Source organism: Sabethes cyaneus, chromosome 2, assembly GCF_943734655.1.
Source record: "Sabethes cyaneus chromosome 2, idSabCyanKW18_F2, whole genome shotgun sequence".
Classification (NCBI taxonomy): domain Eukaryota; kingdom Metazoa; phylum Arthropoda; class Insecta; order Diptera; family Culicidae; genus Sabethes; species Sabethes cyaneus.
The window spans coordinates 142,815,904-142,832,936 of NC_071354.1; the positions used below are offsets into that span (position 1 = coordinate 142,815,904).

Sequence of the window (17,033 nt, forward strand, 5' to 3'; positions counted from 1 at the left end):
TCGTAGCCAATTCCTTGAGCGTGTCAACATTTGCAAGTCAGCTTCGATCTGGTCGATCCACCTAGCATGTTAAGCCAATCTATTCCTGGTACTGCACTGGTGAAATCCTTGAAAGAAATATATTCAACACTGTCGTCCGGGTATTCTCGTGGCATAACCGGCCCTTCGTATCCTCCCTATTTTCACCAAATATACGATGAATATCTCTCCAAAGAGTGCCTGCAGCCATGCGCCGTATTCCGTTTGAACTCCGTCAAAAATAGTCCGTGACACCTTTTGTTCGCCCGCCTACCACCAAAGACTTATAAACATGAACGTGAAACGCTGGCAATGGCTCTAGACTGGGTTATTTTCAAGACTTGGGAGGAGGGACAATTACCGGATGAATTATCGCAATTATCGTAACATATCACTGGCAAACGCCGCCTACAAGATGCTCTCCCAGATCCTATTATGTCGGTTGTCACCGATAGCACAAGGTTTCGTAGGAAATTATCAAGTGGACTTCATGGGAGCTCGCGCCACTACGCACCAGATTTTTACCATCCCACAGATCTTATAGAAATGTTGGGGTACATCATACCCTCGCATCACATCTTTATCGACTTCAAAGCTGCATACGATACTGTCGATCAAGGCCAGTTATGTCAGATAATGCACAAATATGGTTTCCCGGACAAACTGACGTGAATAATCAAAGCTACATTGAATCGAGTGATGTGTTTCGTGCGTATTTTGGGGACATACTCGAATCCCTTCAAGACGCGGCAAGGGTTGAGTCAATGTGACGACTTATCGTGCATGCAAATCAACTCTATTCAATTGACGGGTAGACCAGACGAGCAGGCACGATTTTCAGCAAAATTAGCCAACTCCTAGACTTCGCAGATGAGATTGATATCATAGCTAGGAACTTTGCTACGACGAAAGCAATTTACGCCAGACTGAGCGGAGCCCAGGGGGATTGGGCTAAAAACAAACGCCTCGAATACCACATACATGAAAAGAAGAGGCTCAACGGAGACAAACGAGAACCTCCCACGGAAACTAACGTTAGAGGTGACGAACTAGAACTGATAGGTGAGTTCGTGTAGTTGAGATTCTCCATCATACAAAGCTGGCAAAGTACAAAACCCTTATTTGACGGACAGTTCTTTATGAACTAAAAGCTGCGACGCTGCTGATGGAGCATTCGACCAGATTAAAAGCGACTTGCGATTTTTGAAACGCCTAGGAAATATGAGACGACTGCTTGAAGCAATACGAGCCACTCTAGCTCTACGCTTTGTATATCGGCAGCTTCGCGTGGCATTGTATGTTTCTTGATCGAAATATCTTCCGAAGACTAAAGACACATCACTCTTTCTCTAGTCACTTTTTTTTTTTTTTTTTTTTTATTTTAATTAGCCCTCCGCTCACCCCCACACCAAAAAGCTCACACAGAGAGCCCCCTGGTAATGGACACATTCAAATTAAATTAATAAAAATAATAATTAGAGAGAGAGGACCAGTTGCTACATATAATACAAGCCCCAGTGGAATTATATTCCTTTTAAGGGGCTTGTTTGTTTGAAATTACACTATAGTTTTGATCAGCTGCGTCAATTTATCCGCAAATTCGTACTCGCATATTATCTGTCGTAGCCAGAGATGAAAAATTAGTGATTTTGATCAAATCTGTGAGTTATCACAACACGCACATTGTCCAGCGAATTCCCTAGCTATTATGGGTATACCACGTTATAACATACTCTGTAGTAATATTTTTAAAACGATGGTTCTACAATTGATGAAGGGACGGTAAGGGAAAGTAATGAAAAAGGATTTTTTTGGGAATGGAGAGGGAAAGAGTGGAAAGAAAGGGGGGGTGGTAATAGGTAGCTACGCTTAACAAGTTGTCTTTGTGACTCCTACCTTTTGACAACTTGTTAAGCGTAGCTACCTATTACCCCCTTTTCTTTCCACTCTTTCCCTCTCCATTCCCAAAAAAAATCCTTCTTCATTACTTTCTCTTACCGTCCCTTCATCAATTGTAGAACCATCGTTTCAAAAATATCAATATATGCCTGACCGCATTTCAAGGTCAAAAGACTAAAACACGAGTTTGGTCAATACCCTGTAGTACCCAGATAATTACAACAGACGGGACAAACCATCCCTTCCATGCATTCCTTCAGTAGTTTCTGCTTCTCTCCTGGAAATTTTCCAATTAAGTGCCCTTACTAATAGTTTCTCGCCATACCTATAAATTTCTGCAGGGAGTTGGTCCTTTCCTGTGACCTCCTCCTTATTTAAATCGGGATCCGGGACGCTACTATTGTTTGTGGGCACTTTTTGTTTAATTTCCGTTTCGCCTCCTTCTATTGTTTCGCCACTAGGAAGCACTCACGCAGGGATCATATACTTTGGATGTTTGCGAAAAACCGAGCATCGAGGAGAATGTGGTCGATTTGGTTTCTTGTTCGTTGGTTGTTGGTGAGTTGATCTCTGAGTGGCATGTTGAATGTCTTTGCGTGGAAAGTAGGCACTCCTGATTACCAGATCTCGGGAAACTAGAAAATTGATGCAGCACACGCCACCATCATAATTGTTCGAGTCGTTGATCGCCTTCTAGTCCATGATCAAGCATTCTGTCCAACATTACAGGGTCCGTGCCCAGCTCGTTGGAGTCTCCTGGTAAAACTGCCAACGATTCCTGTTACCTAGCTATCCGAGTACCGCCAACTACGGAATTCTACGATCGGCATTAAAAAAGCTTAAATTACATATCCTAATTAATTATGCGTTCTCTTTGAACCATACATATCTTTTTGTATTAATTTTAGAAAATGTTTAGTCTGGAAAAGCTAAAGCAGGATATATAATAAAAATTAAATGTTCATATAGTGTTGAAAGTATGAAAAACTGAAAAATTAGTTCAGCGTACAACCCTGAAACAGGCAACATAACAAAAACGTCCAACGCTCTGTCCAGATATATTACAAAATTCTAAGAGAGTATGTGAATAACTTACAGACAAAATCTGAAGCCGATCATTTTGTCCTAGATGACCTTTGTTCTAAAGGTAAAAATGGGTAGAATTCGCAGAATAATTTTCGTCGCTAACATACTAAATCCTTGGTTTTGAAGGATAACTCTTGAACGGTTGATGGTAATATTACAAGATCAGTGCCAAAACATAAAGAAATCTGTTCTGAATACATTTTAATATTTAATTCAAATGTCATATATGGCTCTAAGGATCTATAAGCAAAGGTAACGTACAATCAAAATTAAAGTCGTCAATACCCTGTTTATTCGTGAATTCCTCTAAGTCGCTCGAAAATAATTTAAACTCATCTTAGATTCATTTACCTTTCTAAAATAACCTAAAATCTCCACGGAAATTAAAATGCATACCACCGGAAATTAGCCAATAGCTTCGACACCCGTAAACACACAAGAAGAGATTGTTTAGTTTTTATAGGTGTTAATATTGGAACAGGAACACGATAATATACGTTAAAACCTTAACACCAACTTTCGATCGCCACAGTAACCGTATGCAAATCATCGCAAGCAATAGCAATACACAATTCAGCTTTCGTTTGTGCAATACAAAACCACAGCGAAACATAAACTCTATACTTTAAGTACCCCATAAAACATCCACTTGGTGGTAATTTATTGGTTTTCCCACTGTTTGGCAGGCAAGTGCAAACAAATGGTTACTGGCTGTATAGGTTGGCTAGGTTCAGTCAGAGCTAGTATGCTGCTGAACTGCATGACGATACATGCCAAGAGCGATAATAAAAAGTTTTGCTTCTACCTTACAGTCGCTTTAAATGATTTAGATATTGGATAAAATAACATGATATTTCCATTGCAAAATGCTGGAGTGTTAAATAGTCACAACTCCATAAAACATTTCAAATTATTCTAATTTGCCAAACTTTTGAGGTGAATTTGATGTTAAAAGCACCTTGTCCAATGCCAATGTTGTTATGCCCAACTGTAGAAAATTTATTGCAATTATTTTTATATAAAAACGAAAAATTAGTTTATAAATCTTGTTTTTCACCGTAACTGAATGTTTAGAAGCAAAGCAAGGATACGATAGCACAAACGATTTAAAGTTTCCCCTTGAATCGATGTTACGGAAATGGTAGCATGGACTGGATAGCATAATGGAAAACATCAACTTGATACCTCACGTATAGCTAAAATCTACCAGGTCCACTAAACCGATGATTTAAACAAGAGTGTTATGAGTAAATATGGAGAAATAGACCAGGAAAAAGTCATTATCGTTAACTTTCTTGTTTTTGGCTCCTGCTAAAGGGATAATCAAGTTAATAGTCAATTAGAAACCCTACTTCGAGAGCATGCCAGAGTTCTCTTTGATGTTTCACTCACCTAGCTAACCAATATGAGCTGCATTATTGCTACTAAGAGGGTCCGCATAGTAAATGAATTTCAAAGTCAACCAACCAAAGAAAATTGCACGTATTGTATGTTGCTGTTACTACCGGTTATTGCGACAATAAATTTTTCCTAATTGTTGGACTGTTAAAAAGCAGTTAACTGCATCTTAGGAAAGCAGTACTATTTTTATTCCTGTGCGTAATTTGATTAAGTTTACACCTTTACTTTTACCGGCTAAGGAGCACTTCCAAGAGCTGCCACGTGTCTTTAATTGTTCCGCAAATCTTTTCTACAATTTGGATCGTAAAAAACCTCTTCGTGGCAGCAGATTTCACGTAGTTTTCTTGAAACAACTGCCACATAAAAGTATTCAACACTCTGCATATGCTGCATCAGTGACGTTTCCATCCAAAATATGAAGACCAAACCCAAATAGATAAAACCTAAACCTAAACCACTTTATTTTCTTCTCCATGTGTATATTTTCATCTTCTCCTCATACGTATAGACAGACTACATATCTTTCGGAGTTTTCCAACCAAGAAAAATATAATGATTGCAAACTACTGTAATATCAATAACCATCCTCATAAAGTTCCTGTAGCACCATCTGTCATCATACGGCGTTCAATAACTCTCAATTATGGCAACCAACTGCAAGTTACAAAATAAAACGAGATGAATCATCGATTTTGAGCGCACATGGACGATGAACAACAATCTTCCGGTCATTGTGTACAAGAACAGCACGGCACATTCGGTCGAACGCAACGGGCTTCACACGTTAGAAAACAAAAACATTCTTCAATCGATATACGATTCGCAAATAACGATAAAAATGGTACGGCAGAGTGGGGAGCAATTAGTTTTTTTGGTGTGAATGAATAAAGAAAATTTTTCAATTTGTCCAACTAGTACTAGCTTAACAAAATGTTGAAATTCAATGTGTTTTCATAATATTTATCATGAAAGCAAACAGGAATGAAAATGGGGTTTTATTAATGTAATCTGTGATAAAAAATAGGTATAAATACCTAACAGTATTGAAGCGGAAAAGTTTAAAATGTTTTGAAGTTTGAATCAGAACGAATCTTCAATTATGTATGAAGATGAGGTATCGTCATCTCACATTCTAAAAAATATATGCATGGATTTTTTATGTGACAAGTTCCAGCGAAACTATAAGACATGAACGAGCAAACATTTTCACTTTAGTTCGTACTTGACTTGCCAAGTAATAAAAACGGACGTGCAACCGAATTCCCCACTGTCCCCTACCGTCAACAAAGCAAAAAAGAGGCAGATGGGGCGTACGGGTGTGAACTAAGTTGCTTTTACGATGAAGCTTGTCAGATTGGGTACATACACAGATTTATTGGTTACCTTTTTCGCATACACCTCGAGCTCGAGCTGACAGGAAAGTGAGAATGAATTCTGCCGTAACGGTACTGGTATAGTGCTTTTCAATGTTTTGAAGGGTTTTGATAGTAATTTGGAAAGCAATTTCGGTGTATCGGTCAATCGATCTCACGGTGATGCGATCGGCTGCCAGGCATGTTCACAATAGTGTAATAGATAGCTGTAAAAATACAGTAATGACATATCAGATTCCAGCATATAAAGTTGTGTCATATTCAGTATCCCAAGCTTTAATTTGAAAAAATAAATATTTTTAAAATTTAATATTTCAATAAAGCGAGGGCTGACTCTGTTATCTGCAAAACGCTAAATATATTTATTCTTTTTGGTAAACTGTACTTTAGTTGCAAAATCGGAATTTCAATGATCGATAGAGTATCAAGTTTAGTACAGTTACACCTCGATATACGGCAACCACGATTTAAAATAACTTCGATATAACGTAACTCGGCATGACGCAAGAAAATTGAATTAATCCCACTTGAGGTGTGACCGCACGTTTCCACTGGTCAAAAACTATTACTATTTTTTAAATTTTTAAATATAAAGGGTGTCCCACATCAAATTGCATCACGGAAAAAACACGGTAGAAAATTACCTAGTTGACCGATCCTTTTCAAACTTTCAGGCAATAAAATATAACCCATTAGTAAGCTTTTGGCATATTTCATTCACCTTCAATACTATAACCGTATGCTTGCACCTTACGCTTAACTCCACTCATAAAGCTCTGTACAACATCTGGCTGCAGCTTCTGTTGTATGGAAAACCTCTTTTTCTTCAAGTTTTCCTCAGATTTGATCTCCTTGGGATGCTTCCGTAGTGCTTGCTTCATAACAGCCCAGCATTTTTCGATGGGCCTCAGCTCCGGTGCGTTGGAGGGGGTTCATGTCCTTGGCTTCATACTACTCCAGAACATCCTTTTATTAGTGACACAAAGTTAGATCCGGCCAGAAGATCGGCCCTACGATCATGTTGCTTCAACAGAGAAAACAGACGCTTCTGTAGACACTGCTTGACGTAGATCTGAACGTTTACAGTCCCGGTAGTCACGAACGGCGTGCTCCGTTTGCCACATGAGCAGATTGCTTGCCAAATCATATATTTCTTGGCAAACTTTGAAAGTTTCTGCTTCCTTAGTCCCTCCGAACTCCGAACTCAAACTTGTGCTGAGCGGTGAAGAACAGTAGCCCCGAAAGCTGCCGGAAGCCCGCCTGGGACTCATCCATGATGAGAGAATGAGGCCTGTGACTTTCCCACCGTATTTTATCGTTCATCACGATTTGGAGCCTTCTGCACTTTGTACGTATGCAGTTCCCCCCGGTCATTAGCTTTCTACAGATACAGGCTTTGTACAGATTCTACTTTTTGGCCACATCCTCGACCGGAGCAACACACGCTCACCGTTAACTGCACGATTCCGAGTTATTTCCGATGTCCCGATGAGAGGATGGATGGAAAAAGATTTTCCAGGTGATTGCGAACAACCAATTTGCGAAGCTGCTTTACGGGCGACGCCATTTTTTCCAATTTTCGAAAGACTGACAGCGATAAAAATACGGTGTAAATAATGCACTCGAAACTACTTCTACCCAAATTTTCAAGAGAAAATTGGGGTAATTTGCTACAGCGTTTTTTCCATGATGCAATATGATGGTGGGCACTCTTGATGATATGATAGTATACAGGGCTTAGACAAAAAGATCGGGACAGGCAAAACGGCCATAACTTCTATAAAATAACACATTTTAGATGAAACTAATTGCATTCGACGGGGAATTTTTTGTAATATTTGTAAAATATTTCAAGATTCGCAGTACTTAATGGACACCGGAGATATTCCGGGTTGTCCAGGGGTATGTCACAAACTGATTTTTTTCATCGCTTGTATCTTTTTCTGTCATCGAAATTTATTAATATTCACATTTTATCCCAAAACTAAACTTCATTTCCAGTCAATTGGTGAAAACTTACTTACTTACTTATGTGTCCATGTCCGCCGGTCCGGCAGAACAAAGGAATGAAATCAGAGATCTCCACTGCTGACGGTTACCCTCCATGGCTTTTACCTGTCGCCAGGACAGGTTCTCGTCTACAGCCCGGATGTCGTTGGCTAAGCTCCGTCTCCATGAGCCTCTGGGTCTGCCTCTTCTACGCTGTCCTTGTGGATTCCAGTCGAGTGCTGCTCTGCAAACCTCGTTCGCTCCTTTCCTCAAGGTGTGTCCGATCCACTTCCACCTACGCTCACGAATTTCTGTGGCTATCGGCCGTTGATGACACCGACGATGGAGTTCCTCATTGGATATCCAATTATCAGGCCAACAGGCACGAATAATATATCGCAGGCACCGGTTAATGAATACCTGCAGTTTTTGCGTTGTCTCCGCTGAGACGCACCACGTTTTGCAGGCATACAGCAGTACGGATTTAACGTTTGAACTAAAGATTCGGGTTTTCGTACGTAGAGTGATCTGGTTTGAGCGCCAAATGTTTCGCAGACCTGCAAAGGCACCCCTGGCCTTCCTGATCCGTGTGGCTATATCAGTCTTGGTACCACCATCGGGCGTTGTTTGGCTACCAAGATATTGAAAGACGGCTACCTGCTCAACTTGTTGTCCCGCTACTGTAAAGTTGGTGGAATTGTCAGTGTTCACTACCATAGACTTAGTTTTCGCTACATTGACTGTGAGACCTGCTGCCTGGGAGCTCTCGGAGAGGTCGTCTAACTTGCTCTGCATATCGTTTCGGCGTTGTGCCAGCAAGACAATGTCGTCGGCTAGGTCGAGGTAATTTAGCAGCTCCATCGTTAGAGGATTCCAAGGCAATCCTCGATTTGGTCTACTGTCAATTGCTCCAACTAATATCTCATACATAACGATGAGAAACAGAAGCGGTGATAAAATGCAGCCCTGTCTCACGCCAGCAGTAACCCTTATGGGGTCGGACAAGACGCCGTCGTGCAAAACCTTGCACGAGAACGCCTCGTACTGAGCCTCGATGAGATGGACTAGCTTATCTGGAACTCCTCTACGCCTAAGTGCGCCCCAGATGTTTTCGTGATTGAGTCGGTCGAACGCCTTTTCGAAGTCAACGAACACCAGCAGAAGTGGGTCCTGGAATTCGTTGATCTGCTCCAATATAATGCGGAGCGTTATGATATGGTCTACACATGATCGGCCAGCACGGAATCCTGCTTGCTGCCGCCGGAGAGTAGCGTCGATCTTCTCCTGGATCCGGTTGAGGATTACCTTACAGAGTACTTTGAGAGTAATACAGAGCAACGTGATGCCACGCCAGTTACCGCATTCCGTTAGGTCTCCTTTCTTAGGGACTTTGACCAATATGCCCTGCATCCAGTCCACCGGAAAAGTTGCGGTTTCCCAAATATTGCTGAAAAGCTGATGCATCATCTGGGCTGACAAAGATGGGTCAGCTTTGAGCATTTCGGCTGAAATACGATCTATCCCTGGCGCTCTGTTGGATTTCATACTCTTGATGGCTGGTACAACTTCATCCAGCGATGGCGCCTCCGATTTCACGCGATTGATTCGACGAACCGTAGGCGTCATACGCTGCTGGCTTTGTTGGTCTCTGACATTTGAAACTCAGAAGAGTTGTTCAAAACGTTCAGTCCATTGCTTAAACTGTTCTGTACGGTCAGTCAATAGCTGACCAGCTCTGTCCTTTAGCGCCATCTTTGTATTCATCCTGGCACCACTAAGGCGGCGAGAAATATAGTACAACAAACGGAGATCACCATTGGCGGCTGCGGTTTCTCCTTGTTCGGCTATGGAGTTAGTCCAGGCTCTCTTGTCCCGCCTACAAGCACGTTTAACAGCCCTCTCCAGTTCGGCGTATCGTTGACGGGCAGCTGTCTTAGCCGATCTGGTCCGCGCTCGCTCAATGCCGGCTTTCGCCTCTCTCCGCTCGTCGATCTTCCTCCAAGTTTCATCCGAAATCCACTCCCTCCGCCCACTGCGCGCTTTGCCGAGGGTTTCATCACTGGTCGTGATGAAGGCGTTCTTGATGCCGGTCCATTGCTCTTCGACGGTACCACCAGATGGCAACTCCGAGGCTCGAGATTCAAGTTGTTCAACAAAGGCCCTTTTCACCTCAGGATTCTCCAATCGGCGGACGTCGTAGCGGCACCCAACTTTCTCCTCCCGTCGTTGGACACGTGCGACGCGCAGACGTATCTCAGCGATAACAAGATGATGGTCGGATGCAATGTCAGCGCTGCGTTTGTTGCGTACATCAAGAAGGCTCCTTCTCCATTTCCGGCTGATGCAGATGTGGTCGATTTGGGTTTCTGTTCGGCCGTCGCGGGAAACCCACGTGACTTTATGTACTGGTCTATGGGGGAAGAGCGATCCACCAATGACCATGTCGTTATTACCACAGAATTCTGTAAACAGCTTCCCGTTTTCGCTCATCTCTCCTAGGCCATGGCGTCCCATGACGCGTTCAAGGTCCGCGTTGTTTGAGCCAATCTTCGCGTTGAAGTCGCCCATGTGAATTTGGATGTCCCCCTTCAGGATTTTCTCAACCACGCTGTTCAGCTGGCTGTAAAAGCTCTCTTTCTCCTGCAGGTCGGCAGCATCTGTTGGCGCATAGCACTGGATTGCCGTAAGGTTCCTAACCCGTGTTCTAAATCTGGCAACGATTATTCGCTCATTTATTGGTTCCCACTTCATCAGGGCCGCATGTGCCCCTGGGCTCAGTAGGAATCCAACTCCTCTTTCTCGAGTAGCATTTTCACCTCGTATGCCAGAGTAGAGCAAGACTTGCCCGGATGATGTCCTGTGTTCGCCAATACCCGGCCAGCGGACCTCGCTCAGCCCCAGGATTTCAAGCTTCAGGCGGCTAGCTTCCCTTGCAAGTTGAGCCAGCTTGCCCTGCTGGGCAAGGGTCAGTATATTCCATGTTCCGATTCGTGTCCGTGTTTTCATGCTAAAGGTCGTTGCCAATAATCCGGAGAGATTTCTTCTTTCATTTTCATTAACTTTTTGTGTGTTCTGGTACAGTAGGCTGTTAACCTAAGGTCCTTATCCCGCTGATGGGGCTGCCATCTTAATGTGGGCGGGAGCCACTGTGCCCCCTTTCCTGTTAGCATACGACAACCGAAGTTGCGTACCCCAGCCGGCACCTCGTGGAGGTAGGAATAGGAGTTAATGAACAGAGGTTATGGAATGCACATGTTCACCCTTTGCCAGCCATTGGTGAAAAGACAACGAAAATCCGTCGAGTAACAACCGAGATATGACCATTTCGATGAAATTAGTTCTGGAAATGTTGCCAGTAATGTCCTACCTTTATGGCCATTTTAAAACATGTCCGAAACCATACCAATATGGATATCAAGCTTCAAAAATTATCGAGGGTTGAAAATCCTGATGTTTCACACCAATATTGATATGGTTTCTAATATTTAAAGAGAGATTTGGGAGCATTGGTGGAGGTGGATCAGCATGAATCAGCAAGGAGGTACTCGACTGGAGTTCTCAGTATCTGAGCAGAAGAGGTGTCCCCAGAGGCTCACGGTATGCACTGGCGATACAAACTGTTAATGGGAAACTCTTCCAGCGGCAGATGGATCAATGAGAAGTTACCGTGGATAGTGATGAAAACTGATTTTATTCCTTTGTTCTACCCAAAGGTGGACAGAGATGCATAAGCAGACCACGAGATGGCATTTTCAGCATTAGGATAATACTTTTAATTAATATATTTGTATATTTGATAGAATTGGCAACAGTTTCCCCCCAAGATATGGAGAACAGAGGGTAGGCCCGAAATAGAAGTAGGCTGAAGAACTAGTGCCGTAACAAGTACCGTAAACGCATCTAATTCTGCGCATGGTGCCTAATTTTGCGCACCCCACATTTTAGCCATAACTTGCAAATTCCTGCAAATTATTATCTTAAATAATACATCTAAGAAAATATGTGTACTTAGAGCTTTTCATTTGAGAATGCTATGAATTTAATGAAAATATGCAGTGCGCATAATTAGAAACATTGCGCAGAATTAGGTACGTTTACGGTAATTAAGTTTTTTCCACAGATCTCATCCAACATCCAATGATTAGAGAAAGCATTTTCCGGATTGCGTGCAATAGTTAACCTGCAACATAAACACCTTTACATTTAAACCAAATGGTCCTTTTCAGGACCACCATATCTTACAAGAATTCTATATCGTAGTGTCCTGTAATATTCAAGGTTATAATTAAAATCCCTTATCGTTCTTAGTCGTGTCGTCCATGTCATCGGTCCATGGTCCATAACCATGTCGTCGTGTTTAGAACACAGTCCATCGATCTTTTTTAACTTGCTCTGCCGGGTCCCCTTAAAATTTTTGAACAATCGCACAAAACGTCTTCCATGTTGATATCAGTACCAATAATATTTATGATATTTAATTTATGCAAGTAAGATTCAACTGAGAAAAACCTATTAGGTGAAGTCTAGTGTAACCAATGCATTGTGCACTTTTTACTTTCGATACTCTAAAAGTACGAAATATAATTTTATCTTCCCAGGATACACTTTGTTCGGAATCCGGACTACAGTTGCCTCTGACTTCTTCTACATTGAAGTCTACAGTCTCAGCCTAGCTCTCTCGAGTACAGGTCCAAAATATTTCAACATTATCGTAAATAGTTAACTTCACACATGCAGTACACACATTTGCTATTTGACATACTTTGCGACGTAAAATGTCAACCTGAAAGGGATCAGTGATAGGGTCCATTGTTCTAAAACTGTCAACCAAGGCAGCCCATTTCGTACGTATTATCAAGTTTTATCAAAATTTTGCTGACATCACAATTTAACCTAATTATTTTGCAACAAAAATTTGCATTTTACGGTTCATTTTTCTGATGCATATATTGCATGCTTGCTAGAAAAAATCGTAAAAACCAGTACCTTGATACCAGTTGTTGCCTAAAAAATGAGAAGTGAAGCATGAGCTCTCAGTCATCTTACCTCACTTTTAGAAAGGGCGAGGTTATTTTACTATTCTCTTGGTCATTTAGGTGACTGTTATATACAGTTGATAGTTACAATCATAGTTGTGCCTAGGTCATTGTGGGAATAGCAAAAAGAGTCTCACTTTCTAAATATACCTTGCAATTTATTATAGATAGTTTTATTTTCAAATTTTGTCTCAACTAGCTTCACTTAAAGGTGTTCACCCGTGTAACAATCGATATTCTAGTAAATTTCTGAGTGGATAACAAATAAACTATTCTAGACATGTAAAAATTGTTCAAAAACATGGTCAGGTAACACATAAAAGCTAAAAGTTTGTATCATAAATATGTCGATTATCTAAGCGACATACCAAGACAAAATTCTATCAAATCATTATAAAAGTCTATCAAATAGGAAGATATCACAGTAATGAGCATGTATAAAAATAATATCCATCTAGCTTACTCGGTATTAATATCGCAAGTAAAAAAAATGCGGAATACAGAAACCATCCGCGCAATATTAAAAAAAAATCACTGCAGCTCATAGTCTGGAATTTTAAAAAAGACTATATTCTCGTTTTTTGGACCGAAAAACATTGTTACTCGGGTGAGTTCATTAAAACCGCTTTTTAATAATCCTAAATTTATTTAAATTTTTAAAATACTATTTTTTTAAATAGCTTTTTAGCATTCTGCAGGTTTAACATGGTTAATAGAAACCTAATGGAAAATCTCACTAATAATATATTTAAGCCTACATGCGTGTTCTAAATATAATCAAAGTATACTCTGCAGAATGGATAGCCATTCCATATGTACCTAATGCCATTAGCTTAAACCTTACACGCTCTGTATAAAAATACCGCAGATAGTTAGTATAATTACTTACTAAATTTTCAATGTTACCACTTATCATGTGGAGTAAAATATTTACTTTTATTATCTATCATCCATAGTATAAATAAGTTAGTTACAAGAGCACAGAGCACTTACATATTAAACACATTGCGATGCATCAACTATGTTATTCATGAAAAAAAGATGCTGCCATTTACTAGCCAAATAGTGGAAATTGATTGTAATTCCTATGCCATGAATAGCTTGTCAGTAGAGTCAGTAGGACACTAGCAGTAGCTTCTCTCGTCTCTATTCGCAAACAGTTGTCTGTGAAATCTGTCGAACAATAGACAAAGTCTTTAAAAGTACGTAAATTTAGAGCTTTGCTTTCATGCCAATACAAATCGATACAACCATAACGTCAGTACAAGTTCTGTTATTTTGTTCAATTTTATCAAAAGAGTGTAAATATTTCTACTTTTTATTCCATTTCAATTAGGTACCTAGATACAATTATTACTTTAATGATACATCATTTAATCCATCGTACCTTACACTAATTACGAACATTTTCATCTCTGTTAAGAAACGAGGCACAACTTTCCAAGTCTTACTGCACGTACTTACTGAACTGTTTATTTCCACTACCTGCTTTTATATTTGCCATCTTCTAAACTTTCACGACACTGCAGTGCAGGAAAAAACGTTTATTTTAATCATGAAACATTGTTTTTATTTTCCGCTTTTTCCCCCGTTGAACACAAACGATGGATGCTCACTATCCACTTCCGGCTCTGCGTCCGTCAATCATCGCTACTGCCGCCGACGTCTCTCAGCAGCCTTATCATCCCTGGCCGGAGGAACCCTCGTCGGTTATATCGGAACGTTGCACGAGAGCCCGAATCAACTCGGCAATTTTTGTATCCTCCGAAGGAAGAGGATTCGACTCGATCGAGTTCATCCGCCGGTATGGGTCACAATCTGTTCTCTGTCGGAAAGCACGGAGTGCCGAAAACGTGTCCGCCTCGGAGCGACAGGTGAGTACACAGCGAAATGGTTTTTCAGCGAAACATCAGCAGCTCTTGGATGCTGAACTGGGCATAAGAGTTTCAGTGCAGTTTAATTTTTTCCTGCTTTTAAATCATCTTTCAGAGGATTATTCCCTGTCAGGTAGGGTTGTTTGACGTGTCAGAGGCAGTCGGTCAAGCCTTGGCTTGTTTTTTCCGGTTGGTTCGCTATAATCAACTTCAAATCTGTACTGTCGAATGTTTTTTTTATTTGGCTTTTTTAAAAAGCAAAGAAAACTGCAAATGTAATCGGATTATTACTTTGTGAATTTTTTAAGTTTTTGACCGTTTGCCTATTTTATTCAATGAGGTTAACCATGCGTCTCCATCATTTACCAAATGAGGGGACGCATGGTCATTGTTCAATAAATAACTGCGGATTGTGGAAATTAAAAAAAAGTCCTAATAAACACGAAAACTGCACAAAAAAGTGTAATCTCTTCCTGATTTAGGATAAAAAAAACTTCAAGTTGATCATTGTTACCATACGATTATATTTTAACTGCTTTAACTAATCTACCCTTAATGTGTTCTAAAAATATCAAGTTTATATTATTATGTAGAAAATCTCTACAGCTAATAAAACGATCCTGTTCACAGAACTGTTTCTTTTGAAAGCAAAACGCAACATTCTATGTGCATTCTACCTATACGATAGATGCAAATCTGTCTGCATTGCCACACTATATAAACTGTACTAACATATGGCTGTCTTTTCCAGCGCCGCTTTTCCGAGTATCCCGAATGGGAATCGGAGGAGAGCAAGCAGAACTGTAAAGTGAACGGGAACAACAACTACGGCAACAGTAGCGCTGGCGGCAAAAATCCACATCAGGACTCAATCGAATTGGTCGAGTGCCACCGGGAACCGAGCTCTGCATCGAATGTCACCGGCACTAGCAATGCGGTGAAATGTAGCGGCGTGCCCGGTAGCATCGATAGCAACACGAACGCCATCGTCAGTAGAACAACGCCAAAGCCACTGAACCTGCCGACGCTGTCAGTGTCCGGACCGTCACCACCACACGAGGAAGAATTTTTGTAAAGTACCATTTTCTATAAGACTTGTAGTGTATATACGGTTTACTGATTACCAAAGAATCTCATTAACCTAGCACTTAATAGACGTTAGTACAGAAGTACGTGTGCTAAAACATGCTCATCACAAGTTTAGTGTTAGAAAAAAAGCATTAGAAGAGAGCGAAGTAGAATCATCGTGCCGGAAAATATGTTTATTCTCCAAACATGCTTTTCGTATTCATATCACATTGTTTGTTTGCTTTTGTTTGGAAAAAATAGCTTTTTTGCATTTACTGTGTGCGTCGACTAGAACAGTTTCTGTCGCTACCTACGATTCTTTAATATTAGTTTATTTGGGCGATATCTTGCTGATGCGATAAAATCCTGTATCTGCACTTGGATAAGCCAAAACCAAGCAAGATAAATGCACGCTCAGAACTGTTTTCAAAGAGCTCTTTTGGGAGCATTGGTTTCATACAGCACTTTGATTTATTTGGTTTCCGGAGCAAAGGGTTCAACAATGAAAGTGCTATAAAATACGACTTGGTAACACTATTGTTTTCGTTAAAAAAAATCACAGCAGCAGTAACCGCTTGATTTATACGTCCACCTTTCCGTACCTATCCACCCATAATTCAATTCCCAGCAGTGCACTTTGTTCTCCACACGGTAAGGATTGTTGTTGGTTCAGAGCGTTTCAAATAAACTTAATTCTTGTGATCGACTTGGTCTCAAATGAGCACAAGCACAATATAAATGACATTAACTAATGTAGTCTGTTTCATAATAAAATACAGTTTTTGTCTGGTTCAAACGAAATACGGAACGGAACTTTTGCTACAAGCAAGATATTGTATACTATTGCTAGAGAGATAAATGGACTGTGGGTAAATTTTCAGTTTGGAAATCATTTAAATTTAATTTTGAAACTATCTAATGAGGGACTTTTAAACTAAACATTCTTTTGAATCATACTTTTGGATTATTTTTAACGTTAAACTCTCAAATCTTAGAAACTCATTTTCGATTTACGTTGTTGTATTTGGTATATTTTTGATATATGACTAAACCATATACCGTTCTGATTCAAACTTCGAACACTTAAGCTTTGCTGAAACTTTCTTCAAAGAGAAATGTTCGAAAACATCTTTATTCTACTCCTGAGGATACTGAGGATAAAACGTTAATTTACATTGGAAAACACTAAAAAACTGCTGTTCGGTTTTGATTCAAACTTCGAACGCTTGGATGGTCGACATTCAAAGCTCGAATATTTCAGTCTCAGACATCGAACACTTGTATTACTT

The 17,033-nt window shown here is 40.5% G+C and overlaps 1 protein-coding gene across 1 annotated transcript in view; it reads left to right on the forward strand.

Annotated features, from left to right (window-relative positions):
- Positions 1 to 15,751, forward strand: part of LOC128736107 (uncharacterized) — a 105,319-nt gene extending 89,568 nt beyond the window's left edge. The window contains exons 6-7 of the mRNA XM_053830587.1: positions 14,479 to 14,676; positions 15,428 to 15,751. Of these exons, the coding sequence (XP_053686562.1) occupies positions 14,479 to 14,676; positions 15,428 to 15,751 (522 nt within the window). The remainder of the gene's footprint in view (positions 1 to 14,478; positions 14,677 to 15,427) is intronic.
- Positions 15,752 to 17,033: the final 1,282 nt, after the last annotated feature.